At 51.3% G+C, this 18,533-nt stretch overlaps 1 protein-coding gene across 1 annotated transcript in view; it reads right to left on the bottom strand.

Annotated features, from left to right (window-relative positions):
- The window catches only part of TBCD (tubulin folding cofactor D), a 146,953-nt gene that overhangs the window by 61,314 nt on the left and 67,106 nt on the right, over positions 1–18,533 (bottom strand). Inside the window, exon 15 of the mRNA XM_010856553.1 lies at positions 1,406–1,562. Coding sequence (XP_010854855.1) covers positions 1,406–1,562 — 157 coding nt within the window. The remainder of the gene's footprint in view (positions 1–1,405; positions 1,563–18,533) is intronic.

The raw sequence follows: 18,533 nt of genomic DNA, 5'->3' as shown, positions 1-18,533 counted from the left end.
CTCTCTTTGGCTGGGCTGAGCCAAAGACAGTCCCCAGAGAAAGGAGGGGCCCAGGTTCCTGCAACCTTCAGTGCTTTCAGCCACAAAGGTTAAACTGAAAAAAGAAGCCTGCCGAGATGATTTCACTCTGAAATGGGAATGACCCTTTGAAGCCAGGTCCCCCGAAGTCGGGGCATGCCAGCTTCTGGCAGAGGCAGTGTGACAGGTACAGAGCTGGACCTGCCTGGGCCCTGGGCACAAGACCTCAGCTGAGTGGGATGCCACGACTGTGAATTAGACAGCTCCCATCTAGAGGCTCATCGTGCTGTGACTGCTGATGGAAACAGTGAGCAAAATACACCCTGCGCTTTCATTCTAGTTACAGAAGCAGCTTCCAAAAAGCTGAGGAGCAGAGCAAGAAAGCAGTAGGCAGAGCCCTCCCCGAAGCTGTATTAACAGCAAACGATCCCACCTTTGTAGACCAACAAGAGAGGGGGGAACACACACGAGGGCAGGAGCAGGGGACAAAGGCACGGGCAGCCTGGTCTCCGGAGCCAGGCCTCAGGCCGCAGACACCCACCACAGCCTCTCCAGGAGCCTACTGCCCTCCTGCCCCTCCCGGGGTGACATGGCCAGGAGAAGTCAGACACTTTTACGACTTCCTAGGAAGCAGTGTATCTCCCTGAGCAAGGATCAGAATCCCCAGGCTGCTCTGCAGGCCTTCCCTTCACATGAGGGTTAAGATTGAGAGATACAGCCTGGCCACGCGACCTGAGCAGTAAGCGAGCCTGAGAACCCTCTCCTGACCCTCGAGCGGCCCCCGTCCCCTGCGGCTTTTCCCCAGGCGCTGCTGGTGCTCAGACCATAGGGAAGCCCATTGCACTGGCCAGAGGAGGAGACAGAGTTGCCCTGTGGATACGTTTTGAGGCCTGAGGGTCTCCCACTCTTGTCAGGGCACCTCCTTGGTGGGAGGCAGCTTCCAGGACTGGAGATCATGTTAAAATCCATCTCTGAGTAAAAGTGGTCAGGTTGGTGTTACAACCATGACCAACCCAGTTCTCAGCTCCTCCTCCAGCGTGACACAGAACCAACAACCAGAAGTGGACGGCTGAATTCCCTTTTCATGTCAGAGGGACTCACTTCAGTCTGACAGGAGACAGGGAGAAAATTAACATCACTATACTAGGGACACATCTCTTTCGAATTCTCCCGGGCACAGACGTAGGATCCTAAAAGTGGGGCCCACGCCCATGTGGCTGGCACAGCCCGCTGCCCTCAATGCTCTGCCCAGGAAGACATGGAAAAGGTATTTTTCTGACCTCATGAGGCTGTGCTGGTTTTCACTGCACAGGAGCAGACAGTGAAGCAGGCAAGCCAATGCTGTCACTAGTCCAAAGTGACTGGAGGATCACTTAACAGTATTTACCTTGAGATTGCCGCGACGAAAGGCTTCAACTCCTGAGGCTCGTAGGCACGTGCGAAGGCCCAGCACACGTAGCAGGCGGCGTCCCGGACGTTGGAGCCCACGCTGCAGGCGCCCCGCTTCTCCTCGTACGTCAGCGCCCTCAGGATCACGGGGACAACTGCACACAGGGGAGAGAGACTGTGAAGCGGCCCTGAAGCAGTGCTCCTGGCTCCACAGACACTGTGCCCGCTGTACCACCACCCCGCCTGCACCTTGGCCCTGCAGAGCCTGGTGTGAGCAACACACACCACGGTCCCACCCCAAGTCACTTAGAAACTCACGACCTGCTCAGGAAGTCACTCAAGAGTCCACCACCTCGACTCAGGTGAGAATGTTTCTGAAAAGTTGCCCCCAAACTCCTAGAGGATGGCACAGACATGCCCGTCGGCCACACCCAAGGGACGCTACCAGGTCCTAGAAGACGCAAAGGGACACAGGGGCCGCCAGGAGCGAGGGAAGGCGCTGGCACATCAGGGCAGTGAGAGGAGGGTGGGCAACGTCATCCAGGACACTGTCCAGGGAGCAAAGGACACCTGACCCCGAGGCCACGTCCCCCAGAGTCTCGTTGTCAAGGTGACCATGAACAACACATGGGTTTCTAATTCTGGCCAAAAGCCGTCTCCAGCTGGGGAGTGAGCGTGGACCCCGTTACACAGGTGTGCTAACCCTGCTCAGAGGGCATCTGTGACCTCGCTGAGCTTCAGGGCTGAGAGCCAGGATGACAAAGGAAAGCAAGCCCAGGGTCACTCTGTGCTAACTTCAGGAATAACCCAGATATATTGGACTATGTAAATCATCTGTGATATTTAAAATAATTGGAAATACATACAGATATTCTTTCTGGTTCCATTTTAAAATGTCTCACTGAGTTTCTAATACTGCATACGTGGTTTTTTATACAAAGAAACAAGTGAGTTTAAGACCCCTGGGAAGAACACTGTACTGTTAAAGGGAGCTGAAGCTGTACGGTATTTGCCTATTATCATATTCATGTATTTCATGTATATGGGAAGGGTTTGTCTATTAGAGACACGTAAATTACTTTAAAAGAAAATAAACTAAAAAAAAAAAAAAAGAAATAAACTATGTAACACTCACGCACAGAGTTTTATGCTGGCGTGCTGCCATCCACGGGGTCACAAGGAGTTGGACTCCGTGACTAAACAACAACAAAGGGGGTTTAAAAGTAAAAGAAGTGAGCTCGAGTGAGTGAGCTCAAGTGCCCCGACTCCTGAGCCTGCGCGACGCGGCCCTCCTGCTGCAGCTCCCGAGGCCACGTGCCCAGAGCCCGTGCCCTGCAACAGGAGAAGCCCACGCACCACAGCCAGAGAGCAGCCCTCGCTCACGGCAACTTGAGAGAGGCCAAGCACCACAACAGAGTCCCAGAGCAGCCAGAAAAGCTTTTAAAATAAAAATAAAATAGCCAGCCAGCATGGAACTATACTCGGTATTTTATCATATCCTTTAGGGGGGAAAAAACCTGAAAAACATATGTGTGTATGAAAAACTAAACCACTGTGCTATACATCTGAAACTAACATGATATTGTAAGTCAATCATACTTCAATAAAATAAAATATAAAATACAAAGCATGTATAAATGCCAAACCAAACCAGAGGACACTACCACAGCTATTTCAGATAAAATAGCTAAATCTAATTAGCCATTTTAAAAATTATTATCTCAACTTGAACTTAAGCTGTAATGCTTAAAATTGGCCTTCATTTGTCTTACCTGGGGAAGTTCTACTTTACCTGGAACTACTCCTAGTTTTCTAGTGTTGTTCATACTCTCTGTGTTAAGAGGGTAGCCTAGTCATGGCCCAACGCGTGTCAGAACTAACAGGCTGTGGCACCTGACGGGCGCCCCGTATAAGCTCAGCGTCAGTGCCTCGCCACATTCTCTAAAATCACCACTCTACCCAGCTGCCCAGACACTTCTGGGAAAGACCGTTCAGCAACTCTTAGCCTGAGGGGAATCTGGATGCTAACTGCTGAGTCCCAATTTATCGGTCCACTGGACAAAATCAATTTCCAAACAGACAGCTATGAGTGACAGCGGTCAGTACCGTCCACATGCACTTCAGGTGGACGTCACATCCAACCACTACCCTGAGACAGGCTCAGGGACCCCTGGGAGAAGCCCACCTCCACAAGGACACAGCCTCACCCTTGACCAGCGGGCCCCCAGGCCCCTGAGCGGGTGGGGGCGCCGGACGCCGGGGTCAGAGTGAGATGGGTCCTAAGGTCAACCAGTCACAAAGAAAAGGACACCCACTGTGACCTGTGCCCACTAACAGAGGTCTGCCTCAGCACAGTAAGAGACCTCACATGGCTGACCGGCATTTGTTGATGGGAAAATCGACACGCTCGGAGGTCCGAACACAGGGCTATCTGGCCCACTTCTCTGCCTCAAGGAATGGAAGGAGGCCAGCTGTGAGAGGGCAGTGGGAGCCATATGCTGCACTCAGGCTCAGCCCTACTTGAGAGAGGAAAAAAGCAGTACAAAGCATGGGCTCTGAGTTCTGTGTAGCAAGGTGGCCCCCACAAACCCCAACTTTGGTCCCTGGCACCCACATGTGCCCATGTGATGTGCTCGGGTAGCCACTGGCCCTCAAGACACAAAGGCTCTGACTGCTCTGCGTCCGCCCAGCTAGGTCAGAGAAGCAGAGACCTGAGCCCGCATGGGCCTCAGGGCCTCACTGCCAGCCCTGCCCACCCATGCGACCAGGCTGCTGCAGCTCCCCTGGCGGGTCCTACCCCAGTTCTCAGCATGGACAGGTTCAAATTCTTTCTCTCGAAAGCTCCGGTGACCCCTCTATTACTCCTGCCACAAACACCAGTGGCTGAGGCCCAAGTACAGGTGAAGAAGCGCTCAGTTCAGTTCAGTTGCTCAGTCATGTCCGACTCTTTGCGACCCCATGGACTGCAGCACGCCAGGCTTCCCTGTCCAACACCAACTCCCGGAGCTTACTCAAACTCATGTCCATCGAGTTCAGTGATGCCATCCAACCACCTCATCCTCTGTCGTCGCCACCTCCTCCTGCCCTCAATCTTTCCCTGCATCAGGGTCTTTTCCACTGAGTCAGCTCTTCACATCAGGTGGCCAAAGTATTGGAGCTTCATCATCAGTCCTTCCAATGAATATTCAGGATCGGTTTCTTTTCGGATGGGCTGGAAGAAGTGCTGCCAGCAATAAACGCAGGCCTCGCTGCTGGACTGGGGTCTGAGAGGGGACTACGGGGCCACTGAGAGCAATGCTGGGACACTTGCCTCACAGTCACTGAAAAGGGATTTGATCTGCCTAATGCAAAACCGCTCAGGAGGAGAGAGAGATGACGGATTTCTTCAACAAGAAAGTTGGAAAATGAGGCTCTCGGCTTCAATTCATGCCCCAGGCGGGTAGAAGGATGGGGTCGGGACTGCTGCTGCTGCTGCTGGGCAGGGCCTGTGGCTGCCCCCGACCTCTCGGACCTTCATCACCAGGCTCTTCTGTGCAGGATGAGCTGGGCTTCCAGTTCAGATATCCGGGGACGGGAAGACAAGAGACAGATCAGCCCCGGTCCACGCAGGGTACGGAGCAATTACTGAGCCTTGGGGTGGTATATGAAGGAGACACAGTCTTTGCCCTAAACTTTTATAAGAAGCCATTATCAGAGGAAAAAATTCAAAAACTAACAGCTCTTTCCAGATTCAACAGGTTTAAAATAAGGAAACTCTTCAATCACACTGAACAAAAAACCTTTCTCACGGTTCCAATTACACACTGCAAATACATGTCAAATATATAAGGTTCCCCAGAGGGCTTCCTTTTGGCAACCCAGAGTCCAGCAATGTAATTTAAATACCCTTCTCTCTAGACAGCATGTCATTTGTCTAACGCCAACTGCCTAAGGACAAAGCAGCCTCTAGGTGAGAGAAACGAGTTAACCCTCAGAACACCCAGTCCCCACTGCAGGCCTTTACAGATGCACTCCAGGGATCGGGAGGAGCTCAGATGTTCTCTGCAGCATCCTTAAAAAATAAAAAAATCACCATACAGCCAGCTCAGAAGTTATGAGTTTTGATAAGTAATGAATTATCCTAATTAAAGCAATCCATGGTATCGCAAAGAGTCGGACACAACTGAGCAACTGAACAACATACTACTTCAAAATCAAACTCAGCACATGAGGAATATCACTGCGTGGGCCCAAGTCTCCCAGAGTCACTGAGCCACGTCCCGAGATGCACTTCAGTATCTACCAGGATGCATGCGCCACATCTCCCAAGTAGTACTAGAACGACATCTCCCAGACGCATTTGGCTGAGTCTCCCGAGATGCCCCTGAGCCTCGGCACATGATGGAACCGCCTATGCAGCCAGGAGCCTGCCTGCCCAGTCTGAGCCCAGGAAAGCACCAGTTTCCCGGGAGCAGGTGTGGCCAGCACCACTGAACTTATATTTCAGTCATCAGTACAAACAGCCACCATACCTTCCTAAAGAATGCAGTCCAACTTGCTCGGGAAAAAACATGCTGAATTTGCTGGGGGAAAGGAAATGACGGACAGAAAATCTGGTTCCACAGACATTTAGTTTTTAGTTCCCACAGGACATCTGAAAAAACTATCCCAAAGGCTGACCTGTGGGCAGCACTGCGAGCCACAGCACCAACCACTCTGCACTCGGGGGCAAGTGCAGACTTGGGCACCGGCGTTTCCTGGAGCGTGAGGGATGCCCGCCCCACAGACCCTGGGAGTCCTCAGCCAGGGCTCGTCTCCGCAGGTACAGTAGGAGCGGGATCCTGGGGCATCCTGTGTTGCTGGGGTGGGCACCTGGCCCGCACACCACCTGCTTTCCCCTCTCCCCCACGTGCTCCCAGCACACGCACCCTGCCACGGGGGAGCACCCATGAAGCCCTCTGCCTCTCTTTCCACAGGAAAGTCACGTGGCCACGCTGGTCCAAGGGCCCTCCCACTTGTCCTCCCTGTGAACAAGACCGCCCCCCCCCACCACCACTGCCCATGGTTCTGCGGCTGGGAGGCAAGGCTCAGCTGTCCAGAGGCCAGAAATGGACATTCCCTTTACCAGGTGCCGTAAAAACACGAGAGGTCCCGGTGTGAAGCATGCAGTCCAGGATTTCCTGGGATGCATGTTTAGCCACAGATAAAGGCTCTCCTCAAAAGAGAAACACACAATGGCAAGACAGCAGGAAGTTACTATTTTAGGGCAGGAGCCCATAGTCTTGGGGCAGGACCTTGTGAAATGCGTAACACAATCGCAAAGCAAGACTAGGGCAAACGAGAAGTACCTACTCTTCCATCTGACGGCACCCTATCTCCTCGGTGTGCAGGGCAGCTCCCGCCCAGAGGAAGAGATTAGCGAATATTCCTACATAAAGCACCTCAAACCTCAGTGGATCAATACACTCAAGAAAGTTTTAAAGCGAATAACAAACAAGGTAAGTGTGGTATGATGGATAAAGATGTGATGGCGATTACATGTAAAAAACTCCCATACATGTATCATGGGAATATTCCAACCTAAAAAGGGGAGAAACAGCAGACGGGGAAACTTGGGGAAAAAACAGGAATGTAAAAGGTAAGGGACAAGAGAGCCGTTTCTGAAGATCACACGAGCAGAACCTGACTTTCAACAAAACCTCCAGACCTGTGTGTTGATGCAGTAGGCCATGTGCCTGTGACCCATCCACAGGACACCTGTCCAGAGGGGAGAGTGCGGGAACTGCTGTGTTCAAGCCACTCACCATGGACTCAGGAGGCATGGGTAACAAGGTGACGAGGGCAGTGCAGGCAGACGGCCCTGACCCTGTGTGCCTGGGCCTCCTGGGGTGTGTCCCCAACTTGTCACAGAAGCTGCACTGCTGCCACCATGGTTCCTAAGGGCAGAAATAAACCCTGCCATGACGGGACGGGGGGTGTTGTTTAAATACAACAGAGCCACTCAATGCAACTCATGCTGCTACCCAAAGAATATTTAATGACAGGAGGACACTCAGAACCCTCGAGCAGGGTGCATGCCATCAATGGCTCACGTGTGATATTGGTGACAATCAGCACTCACTATGGGCCAGGCCTTTGTCCGATTGACCCTGGAGGTAGGGGAACCAAGGTACGGAGAGACGGCCCAGCCCCTGGACTGCAAAGCCAGCCCAAGCATCACGCTGAGAGCCCCAGGTGCTCATGGCCCCCACCTGCTACAACCTCAACAGTGCGACCTCCAGGCAGCGAGACTCCAGGTTTCCTTAGCTGCTGCTTCATGTCACTGTCCCCAGTGTCCGTAATGATCACTCACGATCTTCATAATTATTAACAAAGGCAATACCACACTTTAAAACGTGGTTTCACCCTTTCCACTATTCAGAGGACACCACTTAGCCACTAGGCCAAGAGCAGGTGAAGGACCCTGGGACCAGGATGACTGCTCCAGGATGACCCAGCTAGCGTGGGTCCCAGGAGTCTGACACTTCAGACAGGATCACAGCGGGGTCCTTCTCAACATCAAACACATATGCTCCATTTATTCACAGGAACCATTCCTGTGTGGAACACAGATCAGAGAAGAGGACAAATCAAAGAAGAGTAAACACTTATAACGATCTGAGTGCTTGCTTCAGCAGCACACATACTAAACCTGGGACGATACAGAGAAGATTACCACGGTGTCACTTGTATCTAAATCTAAATACGACATAATCTAAAATACAACACAAATGAACCTACCGACAAAACTGAAACGGTCCCACAGACACAGAGAAACAGACTTGTGGTTGCCGAGGGAGAGGGGCTGAGGGAAGAAGGGGTGGGAGGCTGGGGTTAGCAGGTGTGAGCTGTTACATACAGAACAGATACACACGATCCTGCTGTGCAGCACAGAGAACTATACAGTCGATATCCTATGATAAACCATAACGGAAAGAATATTTTAAAAAATTAACACCACATCGTGAATCAACTATACTTCAATAAAAATAAATAAGAATGACCAAAAACAAAAAAAGATCTGACATCAGCCAAGGCCATAGGGAAGATAAGTCCTCCCACAGCGGTAACCCACCACACACACAGGGGTCCTCCTCCAGCCCACAGCAGTCCCCCTACCCAAGCGGCAGCCCCAGCCCAGAGTGGTACCCCTACCTCACCACTGGGGTGGCCATGGCACAATACCAATGAAGCCGAGTAACTGAGAACCTTTGAGCCATGGCTTCCTCGTCACCTGTGCTACCAGAGCATCCACCCAGGTGACATTGGGTACCTCTTTCCTCCCCTCCAGCTCCCTGGGCTCCCCAGAGGGTTAAGGAAGGTGCTGACTGAGAAAGCAAGTGCCCAGTATAGGAGATGCCCCTGTGGCTACCATGGTAAGTTTCCACCAGGCTGGACGAGCAGGTGCGCTTTCCACGGGAACTCCTGGTTAGACTGTTTATACTAAACACCTGGTATCCACCTGGTACAGGAACAAACTGTTCTCAACCAGATGCTTCCAAGCAGCTCTGCGAGGAACCCTGGGCTCCGTGCGCTCAGCCACGTTCCGTGACCTGCCACAATGGAGCACGGCTCCAAAAACAGACTTCACATGATTCCAGGTGTTCAAACTTAATAAAGATTTCAATCAAGAGTGCTTTTCTTTAAAAATTTAGTTTTTTTAAATGTCACTTTTTGGACTACACTGTAAAATAACCTAATTGTGTATCTTTCCTATTTTAAGAGACAATTACATGTCTTTTAAAAAAAAATCAATTAAAATACACTGATGTACTAAGGTATCAATAGAATATAAACAAAAGCACCTCCTCTCTTCAGTGCAGTAAGCATCCGAGGGGATAGTGGTGGCTGGTTCTAGAATCTGATTCCCCAGGGTGCTGCCGCAGAGGCCCTGCCCCAGGACGAACTCCGGGGTGCTAAGATCTTTAACTTGCCATGACTGGGGACAGGGGCTGACCAGTGCGGCCCGGCAGCTGACCTCCCAGGTCTGTGCCCACGTCGCCACCACACCTTGCCCCCTGGATGGCTAACGTGTGGCCATCCCCGGGGGTGGCATGACCGGTCTGTACACCATGAGACAACCCAGTGCTGGCTGGCCCTTCTGACTGTGGTGGGGCCGGCTTTGAGTAAACAGATTATCTCCACGGTACCAGCTCTCTGGCGCAGGGGAAACGAGCTGCTGATCCTGTCGAATGAAACACGACTTCCACAGGATATGAAGACGACACTGAACACGAGGCGAGTACGAGAGACAGCAACTGAGCCTTCGGGGGGATGAAGGGCCTCCAAGGGGGAAACGGAAATCGTGCGGTTCCCAAAGTCCCTACCACCAGGCCCAAAAAACAGGACGACGTGCACCCTTTTTGCTGCCACCATCCACACAAATGATAAACAACAAGGCCAAGTGACAAGGCTTCCCTGAAGCCACTCTCTTGGGGTTAGCCGCTTCTGAGCAGGCCAGAGCAGGAGCCAACAGCTGGACCTCTGTCAGGAGGCACCCACAGGGCTGTGTGCCACACGTGGGGGCTCAAAGAATTACTGAAGAAGGGCAGGAAGTGTGCCTGCCGCAGAAGGTGGGCAAAGACGGCTGGACGACAGCTGTGAGGGCGACGTCCCAGTAAGACGTCAGCACAGGACACAGCGGGTTTTACATTCTGAGGACAAACTGCACTCTCCACGAAATCAAGACGCCGGGTCCTCTCACAGAGGCCCGGGAGAGCAAATGAAGTTATAAGGTATGCGGACGGTTCCTCATTTTCTACTCACTTTCTCCAAGAAATGAGCCTATGAAGAAGACCCCACGAGAAGAGGAAGGAGACCGTGTAGCATTTACTTCATTTACGACGCATCTAAGAAACAACTCGCGGGGAGCTTCCAGCATCGAGAACCGGGATGTGTACATGGCAGAGACATTTCTCCATTTAAACCCGATGGGGCTACGTTACATGTCAGTTCACTGAACTGCCCCTGAAGGTGAATCAGCATTTCAAAGGCTTGAGGACCACACCTCTGGGTGAATGCAGGTCCCCCACGTAACCCCTCCTCCCCTCAAGTCGGTTCAGGCATGCATCGAGGGTGCCAGCGTGTGGAGCCCAGCCTCCCAGCAGCCTCCCTGCCCACACTATGTAGAGCGTGCACTGCACACAGCAGGCACAAAACACAAGGAACCTAAGTGCTTCTCTCGTTCCTTCTCCAACAGCACACATCCTTTGAAATTGTTTAAACTGCTTAAGCCATTCCTCCTGGAAATATTTCCCTAATGTTTCCCACAAACATAATCTTCTTTATAACTGAAGGATAACAGACACCTTTCTACCCCTCTTGAAATACACTTACCATGACAATCTTTCAGCTTCTCCAAATTTTATGTATATCAATGACAGTCTAAAGCTTTGGAGGAAAACCTCTTTCCTACTCCCACCCCCCGACCTGTTGCCTAGCCTAAAGTAACTGTGACCATGAGTCTGATCTGTGAATAAGGCCAGTGCCTGGACGCTTTGTGGACAATACAAGTGTAGGGACAGGCAGAACTGCAGTTTGGTTCTCTCACCACAGGCCCCTGGACTATTGGAAAGTCACAGCAAGAGATTAAGGTCCAATCCTTGCGTCTCCAAACACATTAACAAGCCTCCCCAAAGAAGGAGCACGAGAAAGCAAGGAGCTACTTTCCATCCAAGTGACCGGCCGCCACATCCCAGTCATACCACCAAGGAGAAGAGCCTTCCCCAGCTGGTCACAACCCACATGCCCCACAGCACATGGCAAAACTGCCTGCTGAGGAGGGTCTCCAGCCTGGGGTGGCCACCTGGACGTTTAGAAACCTCCGCAGGTGACTGATTCCATGGCCACTGTGGGAACTGACTGCTTTAACTCTTAGCTGGGAAACAAAGTTTCTAAACTGAAACATCACTCCACTATGCTACAATTCAAATACAACTGTTTGCTTAGAAATTAACCCTCAGAGAGAAAATAGCCTTCTACTGACAGATTGAGTCCCTTTTTTCACCACTGAAAACCCAAAATTTCAGACAGTTTCTCTAAGATCAAAACACCCTACACCCCCTCTAAGTCCCCGGCAGCCCCCCATCCCCGATCTGCGAGGGGGAAGCGCATGACAGGAGGAGGGCGCAGGCAGCCCTCACACCTCCTCCCCGCCGGCCCCAACACGGGCCACTCGCCCTGCAGAGAGCCTGCGGCCAGCACACACTTCCCGCTGAGTCAGGGCTGTGCGTGAGCAGCTGTCACTCTGTCAGCAGCGATGACAAGCAGCACCACAGTGCCTGGAGCAAGGCCACTGAACAGGGGCTCTCTCCTCGCCCGGCTGCGGTTTATTAAATTCGAACTAGAGGACGCCAAACGGTACCCAGGGGACGCTGTCACCGGGAAAACACAGGCACAAAACCATTTCACCGGTGCCGCCCACACCTGGTCCAGGTGCCCACTGTGCATGCCTGGGGCCAGGACTTGGGGACAAGCAACACACTCTCCCAACACCCCAGAACTAAGGTGAGATGTGAACCCCCAGGGGGAGGTCCCATCCTTGGCAGACAAAAGTGTTCCCCTGCTTTGGCAGTAGCAGCAGAGCCAGAGCATCTCCTGGTTCTCGGTTGTCACAGGGGGTGCTGGCTCCCCAAAGGGCCTGCCCGGCCTCAGTCTACAGAACTTTCTTTTCAGGTCACCTAAGTTATGGCTCTTGTCAAATTAAACTCTCGTGATCTCTGAATAACCCTCCTTGGGGAAAGACAACACAGGCTCTTTCCATCTCTCTGCCCCCGCCTAGGACACAGCACAGGGGCCCAGTGCCTGCCCACCCAGTCCCTTTGCCAAAGGCCACGCACGAGAGAGGGCGGGGCAGAGGAGGGGGGCGCGGCGCTGCCGCTGGCGCAGGAGACGCCCACGGCTGCTGGCAGAGTGGCCCAAGCACAACAACTTGAAAGCAGCAAAAACAAGCGTTCAGGAGAATTAAAGGCTTCACCAGGAAGTCAGGGACCAGTTCTGCCACTGACTCACAGCCCTGGATTCCTGGCCACAGTGCCCAGACTGCCACTGGCCCCAAGAGTGTCCAGGGCACAAATTTCAGGACTGGCAGGATTGGAGGACCATGCTGCCAGAGATCCGCCTTCACCGAACTGAGGGTCACTGAACTGGAGGCCTGGCCCAGGGTCAGACGGCCAGAAGGAGGATAAATGTCAGACGATGGGTCACTCGTGTTTGATTGATGACACGCCTGCACCTGGCTGAGGGTGAGTTCTCTGAAGAGTTTTCTTCTCTCATCTAACCACCTGGGTCACCGGCTTGGAGAGCTGGGACAGGGGAGTGTGGACGGCAGACTTTCAACCACAGGCCAAGCGTCTCACACAGCCACACCGCCTGGCCTGCCCCAGTGACCTCCCATGTTGACCTCCAAGGGTGAAGGCAGACCCTCAGGCATGGTGGTGCCGCCCAGCAAGGGGCTGTCCCACCAGGGAGGGGCAGAACTTGGCCCCATCCTCCCTTTGCCCAGATAACGGCGGGTATCCCCACCACGGGCCCCTCCTCATGACACAGCCAAAGCAGAGCTCCGCCCTCACTTCTTGGGCCCCTAGCACTCTACTGCCCACCGTACCCCCTGAAGATCTGGACCCACCCCAGAGCTACGCTTCGACTCTCACAGCACCCAAGCACAGAGCAAGCGGAGAACCGTGCAGCAGCACCAGGCCTGCCGGGTGAGAAATCAGGCCTGAGCATCTTCCCCTGGTGTGACCACTGGGCTGCTTCCCAGGGCACTCCTGCGGGCTCCCTTCCCAAAGCCTGGGACCAGTCTGGGGCCAGGGACAGGCCCACACTGGCACGAAGAATAGAGCGGCAGCCCCGTGGCTTTCACAGTGGGAGCCAGGCAGGGAAGCACATGGAGCCGTCCAGCCCCGAAGAGGCTCCTATGGGAGCAACAACTATTGTGTGCCGGGCAGCCTCGCCCACAGGGGCAGCGAGCACAGGGCAACACGGAAAGGCACAGTAACCTCACCCCAAGCACATTAAACCAACCTCACTGTGTCCTCATCCTGGGGCCATGGTGCCCTTCCAGACACGTCACTTGCTAACAGGCTACTTCCATAAGCAAACCTGAAACTCAAGTGAAATGAACCCACGAGCTGTCTTCCTGGTTAACAACTAGCTCCCCAATCGAATCAGCCAACCTGCATTGGACTTCAAACACCAAACAGGCTTGCTGCTAGCAGAAGCAGGTGACAAAATTAAGGAGAGGTAGAAATAAATTAGTGGACAAAGGGTTTTTCCTGGTAGTGAAATTTCTCATTAAAAGATTCAGAACAAGATTTTCCATTAAAATAGTATAAATATTATCAAAGTGTCTAAAATAATAAACTATGTGGACAGACGTGACTTTCTGAGCACACTGTATATAACTGACACACAACTAAATCACTTTATGATCACAAATGTCACAATCTTGGTTTTGAACCAAGCTACGAATTTCAACTCTTAAAAATAACATACAGTAATATGATACAAGATGTTTTGTAATTTGCATGGCTCCATACTTGTGTCAAGTATAAATTCTAAATACATACCACTCAGGCATGCTTAATACTTCCTTCAAACTTAAAACAAAAAAAAAATACTCTTTAAAAAACCATACATATACATGTATATACACACTCCCATCCCCCAAAATTGCACACATAAAGAGAAAAAGAACTCAAATGAGAAAATCAAAGCAAAGATGAGGGAATTCCCTGGCAGTCCCGTGGTTGGGACTCTGTGTGGTTAGGACTGATGAGGGTGGAGGTTTAAGCCCTGGGGAACTAACATCCTGTAAGCCACACAGCACAGCCAAAAAGAAGAGGGGGGGTGAAATTTCTACATCAAAAATGACACAGTATAAGATCAAGAAAATAGACAACCACAGAACTGGAGAAAATATTTGCAAATTGTCTACCTGATCGAAGAGTCTAGAATCCAGAAAATACAAAGAGCTTGTATAGCTCAAAAACAAAAAGACAACCCAATTTAAAACTGGGCAAAGGACTTGAATAGATGACAACATTATTAGTCATCAGAGAAATGCAAATCAAAGCCATAATGAGAGACCCACTAGGTTGGTTACTTTTTTTTTTTTTTCTTAATGTAAAATGACAGGGGCTGGTGAGGATATGGGGAAACTGGAACCCATGCCCTGCTGGCGGGAACGTAAAAGAGCAGCCAAATCTCCATCCGTTGACACATGGATAGACAAAATGTGGTCTGTCCTGCTAGGAACTGAATTGTATCCCCCCAGTAACTCATAATGGGACTGCATTTGGAGACAGGGCCTTTAAAGAGGTAATTGAGGTAAAATGAGACCCTATGGATGGGCCAGAATCCAGCAGGGCTATTGTCCATCCAGGACACAGACACTGATCAAAGGGCAACCACGTGAAGACCCAGCAAGCAGGTGGCCATCTGCAAGCCAAGGAGAAAGGCCTTGAGAGAAACAGCCCTGCCAGCACCCTGATCTCAGGACACCCAACCTCCAGAACTGTTGTTCAAGCCACTCAGCTTGGGTACTTTGTTATAGCAGCCTGAGCAAACTAATACACCATACTAGGCAGTAATCCTCAGCAAAAAAATGAAACGAAATACACACGCTACAATGTGGATGAACCTTGAATCATGCCAAGTGAGAGAAGCCTGTCACAAAGGACCACATATTGTATTATTCTATTTATCAGAAACAACCAGATTAGGAAAATCCACAGCAATAAGAGGGAGATTAGTGGTTGTGCATCGCTGAGGAGGATGGGGTTCCTTTTGGGGGTAATGAAATGTTCTAGAACTGACTGTGGTGCATAACTCTGTGAATAAACTAAAAGCCACTGATTTGTAAACTTTAAATGGGTGAACTGTACAGAATTAAATTATATCCCAATGAACCTATTTTTAAAATCTCATAGATAAGCAGATACTATCTCAAGTAATCAATAAGGATACTTCAAGCACAGATAAGTTACCTTTCTACTTCTATTGGGGTCAGTTTTGATAAATTATATTTTTCTAAGAATGTCTATTTTTGTCTGAACTATCAAAGTTACCAGCAAAAGACAGTCTGAACATGTGGCTTTTATTCTCTGCAAGACCTGTCTTATAGCCCCCATCCGGGTGTCTACTATGGTTTATACGCTTCCCCTCCTGCTCTGTTGATGAGCCGGAAGTCTCTCTCTTTGGGAGGCATTTTTGGCCAATGATTCTTGCAAACCTGTGTCTTCTCCCTCACTCATTTCCTGTGTTTCCCTTCACTGTCTCCCCTGCTACTACCCTCGCTCTTTCCTTGGCAGTTTGAGCCTTTCTTCTCCTCCTCACAACATTAGAAAGGGGATAAGGCAGGGGTCTGGAGAAGGCAATGGCACCCCACTCCAGTACTCTTGCCTGGAAAGTCCCATGGATGGAGGAGCCTGGTAGGCTGCAGTCCATGGGGTCGCTAAGAGTCGGGCATGACTGAGCGACTTCACTTTCACTTTTCACTTTCATGCACTGGAGAAGGAAATGGCAACCCACTCCAGTATTCTTGCCTGGAGAATCCCAGGGACAGAGGAGCCTAGTGGGCTGCCATCTATGGGGTCGCAGAGAGTCGGACACGACTGAAGCGACTTAGCAGCAGCAGCAAGGTAGGGGTCAGCAGCAGTTTCTACAAAGGGCCAGGGCCCAAACAGTGAGGTTCTGCAGACCACTAACTGCTTCCCTTTTCTTTAAAAAAAAAAAAAAAAGAAAGAAAGAAAGAAAGAAAACACTGTTGAAAAAAAAGGAATAACCACTCTTGGCTCCAAGGCCATACAAAAACAGGCCAAGGCCAGCTTGGGCCCGCGGGCCATGGTTTCACAATTCCTCCTTAAAGTTTTAGACTGCCCTGTAAGTACGCTGCTAGCTGCATCTGGAGAGTTCTGATATACAATTGTGTTACTGTTCATTTCTATCTTTACAATTTTATTGCAAAATTTCTTTTGGGATTTCTTCTTTAACTCCTGTGTTATTTAGAAATCTATATATTTTCAAACTAAATACTCATGTCATGCCTTTATCTTTCTGTATCCAACTTTCAATTTCATTGTTTCATTGGTCAAAGAATGTAGACTGTACACCAGTGGTTCTTTGAAATTTCTTGATTTTACAGCCTTACTAGTAAATGTGCAGCATTTGTAAGTGCTCCTGTGTCTAAGCAAGCATCGGCTCAGCCACAGCGGCACAGCCCTACATGAACCCACAGAATCAGGCCTGTCTCCTGCTGCCTAAGTCTTACACAAGGCTCCCTGCTATTCCAGTTCATCCCACTATTCTCTTTCATAAATGAACTGTCAGCAATGGAGAGAGGTGTTCTGAGTTCTCAGGATGACACCAGATTCGTCCATTTATCCCTGGAGCCCTACGATGTCTGCTTTTCATGTCCTCAAGTATAATAGCAACTTGTGTCAGTCACGGATGACGCCAAGTGGCCGGACTACCCACATCTGTTCCCTCTGTCTCTGCTACTGGTGTTGGCGGTATTTGGGCATGGCGAGGGGACAGAAGGACAAGGGGGACCTCTGGGCATGTGCTGCAATGCTCACATCCACCCCCTGGCCTCCCAGCCACCAACATGGAGGATGCAGTCACGTTGCTGAAGAGCTGGCACACCTCACCACGGAACTGCCTCTGGGTCTGGATGAGGGGAGGAGTCCTGGAGGAGGGGGAGGAGCCGTGACAGGACAGGGCGAGGGGAGCAGCTGCATCACAGTGTCAGCACACCAGCGTCCACACACACCATGCATGAAAGTATTGCCACAGGATGTGGCCCAGGAGTGCACGGCCACCGCCTGACTTCCGCCTCATGTATACCCTTCCCGCAGAACCAGAAGGGGAGGGGATCTCGGCAGAGGGACCCAGCTCAGGCACTGTGGCAGTGTGGTGGTGGCCTGCGGACAGGAACCTTCCAACACAGGGCTGGAGGAAGAGGGGGCAATCGTTCCCTTGGTTCTGAACCAGCCCTCCTCTTCTCACCTGAAAGCTTCGGTCCCCAGGGTGACCAAGAAGACTCACAGAACAATGTCTGGTGCCCAGGAGGTACTCAATAAAGATTCTCAAATTGCTGTTTTGGTTATTTCTAGCAAGCATGCCTGGGAGCACCACTTGCTCTACAGCCAAGGGCTGGGGTTTGACACCCAGGCCGACTTGGGACGCGCGGCCTTGGGCCTGCTGAGACCCTGCACAGCTCCAGGCCACCCAGCCCGCACTCCTGGTGGAAACAAGGACAAGCACAGCTGCCACCAGTGCCTCGCCCTCCAGGAACCTGGAAGAGGGGAGGTTCCACGAGGAGTCAAAGCCCCGCCCGGGCCACATGAACCACCTTGAGGGGACGAGCCGTGCTGAGGGACACACAGGGAGCCGGCTCCAGCTGTCCCCCAGGTTCTGGGCAAACATCATAACCAGCTGCCTCGAAACAGGTGGAGTGAAAAGCAGTCATGGTAAAATCACACAAGAAAAGCACACATGGGAGGGAGAGTCTTCAGATGCCACAACGGACAGAAACCCGAGCGCTCCAGATAAAAACAGAACCTAAAAGATAACACTGGCGGGGCTTCCCCTGGTGGTCTAGTTGGTTAAGAATCTGCGTGCCAATGCAGCAGACAATCCCTGTGGGAAGATTCCACATGCCGCAGGGCAACTAAGCCCGTGCGCCCCAACTACTGAGCCAGTGCTATCTTAGAGCCCATCGTCACAACGAAGAGTAGCCCCCACTACTCGAGAAGCAACCAGAGAAAACCTTCGTGCAGCAACTCAGGCACGGCGCAGCCAAAAATACATACATAAATCTTAAAAAAAAAAAAGATAACATTGGAAATGGAGGCCTAGGGTACTAAACATATAAGAAGAGGAATGAAAACCACAGTGAAGGACCCGAGGGAGATTTTAAAAAGAACTGAAACAACGTCTGGAAACAAAAGGAGAAAAGATTCATGCCACGGGCAGAGCTCTACAGTGGCCTTGGAGGCCAAGCTCAGGAAGTTAGCCAGGCCAGTGGAGCAATGCAACACCACAACACGAGGGCTGGCAGCCCGGCTCGACCAGAACAAGGGAGCGACTACAGGGGCCTGTTCCCC

This window comes from Bison bison, unplaced genomic scaffold (genome assembly GCF_000754665.1).
Source record: "Bison bison bison isolate TAMUID 2011002044 unplaced genomic scaffold, Bison_UMD1.0 scf7180017864371, whole genome shotgun sequence".
Lineage (NCBI taxonomy): Eukaryota > Metazoa > Chordata > Mammalia > Artiodactyla > Bovidae > Bison > Bison bison.
The sequence above is the reverse complement of the archived record's forward strand: the minus strand, read 5'-3'. Positions and strand labels throughout refer to the sequence as shown.